General features: G+C 39.0%; 1 protein-coding gene across 1 annotated transcript; it reads left to right on the forward strand.

Moving 5' to 3' along the window:
- The first annotated feature begins 1,919 nt into the window (after window positions 1-1,919).
- On the forward strand, window positions 1,920-5,908 carry LOC148117895 (trypsin-4-like). Its single transcript, XM_087901879.1, has 5 exons — window positions 1,920-2,076; window positions 3,091-3,250; window positions 4,672-4,925; window positions 5,308-5,444; window positions 5,710-5,908. Exons 1-5 carry the CDS (start codon window positions 1,998-2,000, stop codon window positions 5,857-5,859), a joined length of 780 nt encoding a protein of 259 aa, XP_087758005.1. The 5' UTR covers window positions 1,920-1,997; the 3' UTR covers window positions 5,860-5,908.
- The last annotated feature ends 3,081 nt before the right edge of the window (window positions 5,909-8,989 follow it).

The raw sequence follows: 8,989 nt of genomic DNA on the forward strand, positions 1-8,989 counted from the left end.
GGATTTACCAATATGACAGAAATGTTTCTTAGAATCCAAACTAACCATAATGATATCAACATATTCTGTCATCTGGACATGAGGACCAAAATGTGTGTTTAGTGTTACACATGGAATAGCTGGGCCACGGTAATGTAAGGTTCAGAGACACAGTGCCAGGAAAATATTAATTTGGTGTTCACATTGTGTCAAGGGAAAAAATGGCAAGAGGAGCCAGATGTTTAACTTGTCTCCTAGGAACCGTTGACTTTTTGGCAGTAGCCTTTCACAAGACACCTGTAGCAAATTTGATACTTCACAAGAGTTTTCTTATCTTTTTGAAGCCTTGAGACCTTATGACAGCTTAAGATAGGTTCTTGCAAAAAAATTAAATACATCTAAGTCAGTGTACCTTATTTATTAATTAGAAATAATTCCTTTCTTCATACTTCAATATAACAGAGGGGGTTTTTTGTTTTTTTTTTTTTTGAGACAAGGTTTTCCAAAAGAAAATAAGGTTCCATACATAGGAAATGTAAAAAAGTCTCTTAAAGAAAATGAGGCTCCATACACAGGAAATGTACTGCATGATTCTTGTGTGAAAGAAATGTCTTGAAAATCTATAAGGTATTATAGAAATAACATAGTACTCCACTCAGGCATCACCCCATGGGCCACTTCATAACATTTAGAGTATAGAGGTGAGAGCTCAAAGTACTAATTCTGTTGTGCAGCTGAGCCAGTCATGCCAGGAGTGGGTACAGAGATGTTTATCACGCCGCTCAAGGTTGTTTTCTCCAGTACATGCTGGTATCCATTTCTTTCAGCACCCTGCATGCCCAGTGTATCAAAACCAATCACAAGACTCTGAACTCAGATTTTTTCACCCATTGAAGAACTTCGAGAACATATTTTCTCTACAATTTAGAGAATTTAGTCATGAAATTTGTTTGTTCTTGTCCCTCAACACTGACATTGGACCAATTAGAAAAGAAATAGATCCTACAACAGGGTCCTCAAGTTGTATGATAAATTAGATATAATATGACATAGCAATTTTTTCAATGCACTTTTTCTGACAGGATAGTTCTCAATAAATTTCAAGGCTGGTATTTGGTGTTTTTTTTAAAGAACTCATTCAAGGATCTTCTAGATGAAAATTTATTTTGAACAGAAGTCAGACTGACCATTGTACAAGGCTTTTCTCATACCTCATTTGGAGAAAGATTTCTATTTCAAACTGCCTAGTTCTAGATGACAGGGAAGTATTATTTTTTGGCAGATTGCTAATACAACCATGAAAAAAACTCAAACTGAATCAATGAAAGCATAAACAGCGAGAGTCAAAGGTCATGACACAGAAGAATGGAGATTGTGGTATTGGTCTATCTTTGGGATACACTGAGGAAGCTCATACTTACACGTTATCCCTCATACTTCAAATCAACTGCTCGGTATAGGCCTTGTTACAATGGTTAGTCAGCTGAAAGGCAATAGTTTTGAGCAAGTCCACTCATCCATTTGTCATGAAGTCATTCTCTAATTCTGATCACCTGACCTTTCTATAAATAGATTATTCCGGAGATAAGTCTCTTCAGCTCATATTTATTAGATACAGCAACAAAGTAATTCTTCTCATAGGGCCCTAGATCTCTAAATACTCACTTAACTACCAATACCAGGTCTTCCTGAAATTAAGTTTCTTTGAAGTCTGGGTATGTCTAAGGACCATAATTGTGCTCTACCATCTAATATCTTTATATGAGCCTAGGAAGACCCAGCTATGTAGATAGTCTGTGGTTTTACTGTTTTCGCATCCTGGCTTCCTTTCAAGAATCAGCTGTTCTCCTGACCAAGAAGAAAAGTTTCCTTATCACATGTTCCTCGCCTACGCACAGAATGGACAAATAAAGCAGAGATAATGCATGACCTAGGAAGGGGAAACTCACAGGTGTGCTTGGGAAGGGGCAGTGGGGCACCTCCCCTCTGTAACTCCTTCTCCCTCCAGCAGAGTATAAATGCGGGCTCTCCCCAAGCACCTACTACCTTCTGCCACGATGAGTGCACTCCTCTTCCTGGCCCTTGTGGGAGCTGCTGGTGAGTTCCATGCCTTAACCCAGGTCTTACTCTTCCTTCTCCTAGAGGCCATGAATCCCACTATTACAGATGCTGTTTTCTTTTATCTGTATTCTAATGTCCCCTGGCTTCCTATAGCAGCTCTGCATCTGTATTTTCTTGTTTCTTTGCAAGCTTCATCTTTATTACCCTCTCTACTATTGTTTACTATGGTATCCCAATGGCTAGAAATGAAACACATGAGGAGGTTTAATGAAATGAACCATAAGAACTCTGGTTTGGGTCAAACAGTTTGGGGATAGCTCAGCCACGAATATATTTAAAAATAAATGCTCCAATTCAGAAGTTGAAAACTTCATTCTGTTGGAGATTAATGTCTTAAAGTACTAAACTTATTTGTCTAGAGCAGCAACTTTGTAATAGGAAGTACATTTCTGATATATATATGTATATATATCATAATTTATTATGTGTTATGCTTTATTAATACATATTAAATGTAGAAATGATATTAAAATTCATAAACATGAAATCAAGGTTAAAAATCAATGAGATTGGTTAATAGCATTCTATCCCTATATCCTACATACGACCTTAATATATAGACTGAGCTGTAAAAACACTTAGATATATTGAGATCTACATACCAAAGATATTTTCCAAGATAGTTTCAACTATCTGAATCCCCTTAAGATGTGTTAGACACAGGATATCAAGGAATTATAAACAAGAGATTAAAGCAAGCAGTGGATCAGACAACAATCCCTGTGCCTATTCCTGCAGTCTGAGGTCATCCCTTGCCCTGTCCTTTGTATCCCATCAGAACACTGTCACTTACAGAGAATCTTTCTATTGTATTATGGACAGTCCTCTGTATTATGAACTATTAGAAGACACCATAGGTCTACTGTTGCCTTTTGCCTTTAGTTACTGTAATAAATAAGGATTCCTAATTAACTTAAGGTTTACACAGGACTGAGGACTGCAATTTCCAGTATCTTGATGAATTGTCTGCTCTCTTCTTTTCTACTCAAGTTGCTTTCCCTGTCGACGATGATGATAAGATTGTTGGAGGATATACCTGCCAGGCGAATTCTGTCCCCTACCAGGTGTCTCTGAACTCTGGCTACCACTTCTGTGGAGGCTCCCTCATTAATAGCCAATGGGTGGTGTCTGCTGCTCATTGCTACAAGTCGTAAGTGATGGACTCTTTCTTTACAGAACACATGTGACATTGCCAAAGGAATGGGATTAGATCAGGTATCAACTGAGGTATTTAGATGAAAGGCAGAGTCTTAGAAGAGAGATTATTGACTACAACTTCTTTCATGAGTTTGTAGAGAATAAGGTCAATGAATATTAAGCCCTTTACAACCCTGAACCTTTCAAAGCCAACCAGTGATAAAAATAACAAAGGAAAGAAAAGTTAATTTTAGGGATAATAGAACTAACATGAAGTCACTCAAAGACTTCACTTAGTTACACTGGGTCCTGTAGCAGGGAAATAAATAGAGTTTTCTGAGTTTGGACAATCAGCAAGCTTTTTTGAATTATAAAGGAGATCTAATATATCCATTCTCATTACGGAAGTGGACAGAACTTTCTTGATAGATCATAAAAATTGATCTTTTAGCTGAAACATCTAACTGGGTATCAACATCAACTACATTTCTGTGATGCTACTACAGTCTTGACCATCAATGTTTTCATATGTAGTCTCTATGATGGCATAGCTTCTATAAATTATGTTGAGCAGCAACATGCAGTTTTGGTTTTTAAGCACAATGTTTCTAAATGGGTGATTGGAGGCTTGTACAATCATGGGGTAAAATCTTCATCTTATAAATGGGAGAGGCTGAAGCTGTGATTAGGGATAGTGGTCACGGACAGAGGGGCCAACTGAAGAAATAGCGAAGTGACAGCTGGAATCCTAATACTACACTTGTCTCCTTGTCGTCCTCAAACCGAGGACATATTTAGAAGACACAGTGACAGCTCAGGCCATGAGCTCAAACTGCCTATTTAAACTCATTTAATTATATAGAGATAACTGGGTATTAGATTCATTAAAATATGGTTTCTTACCAGAAAATGCATCTGGATAATCAAGATTCTACTTCAGAAAGTTCAGAAATACACCCAGATGGCTAAAATTCAAAGCAAGTTCTGCGGTGCCATAGTTGCACGGTTCAAGTTATTCTTTTTGTTTGTTGTTTTTATTGAGACAGGGTTTCTCTGTGTAGCTCTGACTGTCTTAGAACTCACTCTAGTCCAGGCTGGCCTTGGTCTCAGAGATCTTTGTGCCTCTGCCCCTGAGTGAAGGAATAAAGGCACGTTTATCTGCTGCTGAGAATTAAACCATTTTGCTGAATGATTTGCATCCATTGGGAAACAGTAGGTTGGTGAGCAGTCTCCATCTGCTCATATTACTTGTCCTTAAAATAGAAAGAAATTTGGGTCTCAAGATGGTGCTTCCACATAACACATCGGCTACTTTTGTAGCATTAAACCAGGCCTCATCCCATCTTTAGATATATCCAGCTAAAACAATTACATGACCTGGAGTATCTGAGGTAATGGATAGGAATTTTCTGCCATGTCTTTTCTTTCCAACAGCCGCATCCAAGTGAGACTGGGAGAACACAACATCAATGTCGCGGAAGGCACTGAGCAGTATGTCACTGCCTCCAAGATCATCAAGCATCCCAGCTTCAGTTCATCAACCCTGAACAATGACATCATGCTGATCAAGCTTGCTTCCCCTGTGACCCTCAATGCCAAAGTGGCCACTGTAGCTCTACCCACCTCCTGCGCAGCTGCTGGCACTCAGTGCCTCATCTCTGGCTGGGGCAACACCTTGAGCTCTGGTGGTGAGTACTTCATCCACATCTTTTGAGAACTAAGCCAGATTCTACACATAAATGATTGGTTTCTAGGCCATAAATGCATTGCAGTACCCCAAAATACAAGGTTCTAAGATGGTCACAAGAGGCATTGACCTACGGTATGATCTGTTTCCAAAATGTAAACAGGAGAATTGTAGAATGAATGACAATCAGTTCCAAGAAAGACATCAATAATGACTATTCTTAATATCTTGAAGAAAGCACAAAAATCCTCTATGACAGTGTATCCCAGGGTGACTCTAGTGCCTCTTCAATGGCAGCTTCAGGGGTCACATACTGGACAACACCGAAATATTGATTCCTAGCCTGTTTTAGATCACATTTCTTTCTTCTCCTTTCTTCAAAGTGAACAACCCAGACCTGCTCCAGTGCCTGAATGCCCCAATTCTGACTCAGTCTGCCTGTCAATCCGCCTACCCTGGACAGATAACCAGTAACATGATTTGTGTTGGCTACCTGGAGGGAGGCAAAGATTCCTGCCAGGTAATTGAATCCCTTCTCATATAAATATCTTGTTTTCTCGGGAGAGGGAGTGGATTGACCAAGTGTGTGGGTCGAAAAGATTTCTCTCATGGTTCCACAGAAAAAGGAAGAGGTTTATTTTGGATGTTATTTCAACAGATTAGCGAGAATAGGGGTTTGTAGAAAAAATGGAGATCCAGGGAGGCTAGAATTGTATTTTCAGGGTCAGAGTAAATGTGTTTTTTTCACATGCCTCTTCGTTAAACACTTTATTCCTCTATCCTAGGGTGACTCTGGTGGCCCTGTGGTCTGCAATGGACAGCTCCAGGGCATTGTCTCCTGGGGTTATGGCTGTGCCCAGAAGAATCTCCCTGGTGTGTACACCAAGGTCTGCAACTATGTTAACTGGATTCAGAGTACCATTGCTGCCAACTAAGAATCTTTCATCCCTCTGAAATCACTATGTCAATAAACTGAATTCCTTACTTTCTGTGTCACTTTACACTCTTGTTTATGAGAAATACATACCCATTTGATGGTATCTTTATCTATCCTTGAGATATAGAGAGCATACTACATCTCTGAAATTGTTGCGTGGAATTGTAGGTCAACAGCAGTTGAAATAAAACCTAACATTAAATAGTAGAAGAAACAGAGGTTTTGGTTTTCTTTTAGAAAGTCATATATCAGAATATAGATGATAAATATATCTTAATTTTCTTTTACATTTATGTGTGGTTTTTGAATGTACACTTTCACGAACATATTTGAGTGCAATGGGTTCTGAAGGTGTTAACATACTCATTTATCATCATAGAGGCTAAGATTCTTACATACATTGATTATTGTGGAATCATTTTTTTCCTCGCAGGAAACATGTTGGACTTGTTCAGGGCCCAAAGGAATAGGTTTCCCATACCTATATTCCTCATGTGCCTGTAACATTACTTCCACTTATCCATGATAAGAGACTATCTATGCCGTAGTCTGAGCTCTATATGGACATTCCCACACTTAGGTTTCTCTCCCTATAGAGTGATTGTTAGAGTGACAAAGCTAGACAACAAATGCACAGAGGGCATTGTCATACAGCACCCTTCTCCAAGCAGATGATGAATCTGGGGATTGTCTCTTCTTCATTGTGCCCACTGCCCTGCTTTGCATTCGCTCCTGTAGCAACTCTGCTAACCATGAGATCTTTGTGTAACCTGCGCATTGTCTGCCTAGGTGCTGTGAAACATCATGGCAAAGAATCTCAACTCAGGCAAAACACAGTCAAAGTATCACTTGCTTTTGTGTCTTTATCACTAGATATAACCTTGATAAAGCTCGATCATTTACATGCTACATTACAATGTAAAATAGCATCATTTTTTTTTCTTTTTGAGACAACATATTACTTCAATTCTCAGGCCTTTGAACTGTCAGTGTGAACCACTATGCCTGAGTCTAATAAAGATTATTAGAAATAAAATTATATTGAAATTACACAGAAATAAAAAAAATTGAGATCAGTAAGGAGGCAGGGTTCATTTCCTCTGAGTTGCCTCTATGTATGCTACCGGTTACTATTTTCATTCTTTATACCTGTCCAGCCTTATTTGCACATCTACATTTTTTTCAAAAGTGTTTTTAATTTAAAAAAGACCTCTATCACTTTGGTCTCCCTTTTCTCCTCTAGCCTCTCCCAAACACCCTCCCTCAGGCCTCTCACATGGCTCACTATTCTAAAATGCACAGCCTCTTTTTCTTTGATTATATTTATTTCAAATGTTTGTATGCCTTTGTTTGTATCAGGATCTGTAGACTGGAAATGTCTCCTAATAATCTTTGAAAGTCATTAAGAGTTTGTAAGCGGTCTCTCCTGATTTGTGCCTTTTGAGACTTAATTCTTTGTAAACCTATTTTATAACCTAAATAATTAACAGAATCTCCTCTCTGAATTTTTTCAGGAGCAATTTGCAATCCCCATTTAGGTAATACTATTTTTACTTCTTCAAACAGCCTTTGTAAGGTGTCTTTGTTTTCATCAGATATCAGGATATTATCCATATAGTGGTATCTTATGGACTTAGGAAATTGTTTGCGTATAATTTTCAATGGTTGGTTTACAAAATATTGGCACAGGGTGGGAGAGTTTAACATTCCCTGTGGGAGGACGGTCCACTGGTGCCTCCTTGCAGGCTGAGAGTTATTATAGGTAGGCACTGTGAAGGCAAGCTTTTCTCTATCTTTTTCTTGTAATGGTATAGTGAAGAAACAATCTTTCAGATCAATAACTATAAGAGGCCATCCCTTTGGTAACAGGAAGGCAGAGAAATTCCAGATTGCAGGGGGCCCATAGGTTGAATAACCTTGTTGATAGCTCTAAGATCTGTCACCATTCTCCATTTACCAGATTTTTTCTTAACAACAAATACAGGAGAGTTCCAAAGGCTGGTAGATTCTTCTATATGTCCAGCATCTAATTGCTCTTGTACCAGCTGTTCTAAAGCCTGTAACTTTTCCTCAGCTAAAGGCCACTGTTTAGTCCATATTGGTTTCTCAGTCAACCATTGTAGAGGCATGGCTGTTGGTACCTCTGAAGGGCCATCAATTGTGTTGTGTTCTTGTATAGCTCTAATGGCTGGTGTCTGCCATCTGTAATATCTTGTAATATTGTCCTTAGAAATATAGGCTCTGGAAGCAGCAGGAATTTTAATTTGGGTATTCCATTGCTGCAATAGGTCACGTCCCCATAAATTCACTGCAATATTTGCTACATATGGCCTTAGTTTTCCTATTTGTCCGTCTGGACCTATACAATTAACCCATCTCATGCTTTGTCTTACTCGAGATAGGGTTCCAATTCCTAAGAACTGAATATCTACCTCCTGAAGAGGCCAATGCAGATGCCAAGATTCTGGAGTAATGATACTTACATCCGCACCTGTGTCCAGTAAGCCAGTAATAAATTTGCCATTTACACACACTCTTAGCTGCGGTCTTTGTTCATTTATAGAAGTCTGCCAGAATATTCATTTACTTTGTCCTCTTAGATTTCTTGATTCATTCACCACATTTAACTCATCCTTCAGGTCGTTATTGCTTTTAACAGCAGGCATGGGGCATTCTAATTTCCCTGAAGAGGCATGTTCTCTCCAGTGATCGGAAATGACTGGACCACATTTGCCATGGGGGCCTTCAAGAGGCCCCCTATTGAGTTTCCCGATGGCAATGGGTTGCCCTGTTTATCTCTTGTTGACCTACACTCATTTGTCCAATGCCTGCCCTTTCCACATCTCCTACATAAACCTGAAGGCTGAGTCCTCCTATTCCTGCTATTCCTAGAAGAGGCATTATTCCTGGAATTCCATTGTTTGCAGTCCCTTTTCATGTGTCCCATTTTGCCACAATGAAAGCATTTTGTAATCTGATGTCTCCTTTTACCTTTGGAAATTGCTTCTTCCACCCATGTTTCATTGCCATAATCAAATGTATCAACATTCATTGTATGTAAAACCCATTCATCCAAAGGCACTGATCTGATCTTTAAAGGCCCCAGGATCCTTTTGCATTCTACATTG

The sequence above is a fragment of the Myodes glareolus genome, chromosome 25 (assembly GCF_982192425.1).
Source record: "Myodes glareolus chromosome 25, mMyoGla1.1, whole genome shotgun sequence".
Lineage (NCBI taxonomy): Eukaryota > Metazoa > Chordata > Mammalia > Rodentia > Cricetidae > Myodes > Myodes glareolus.

What these genes read in the sequence shown, in the direction of transcription:
- LOC148117895 (XM_087901879.1), top strand. Translation starts at nt 1,998, where the DNA reads ATGCGGGCTCTCCCCAAGCACCTACTACCTTCTGCCACGATGAGTGCA. An exon ending in GGCCCTTGTGGGAGCTGCTG is followed by an intron (nt 2,077 to 3,090) that starts GTGAGTTCCATG and finishes TTTCTACTCAAG; the next exon opens with TTGCTTTCCCTGTCGACGAT. An exon ending in GCTGCTCATTGCTACAAGTC is followed by an intron (nt 3,251 to 4,671) that starts GTAAGTGATGGA and finishes TCTTTCCAACAG; the next exon opens with CCGCATCCAAGTGAGACTGG.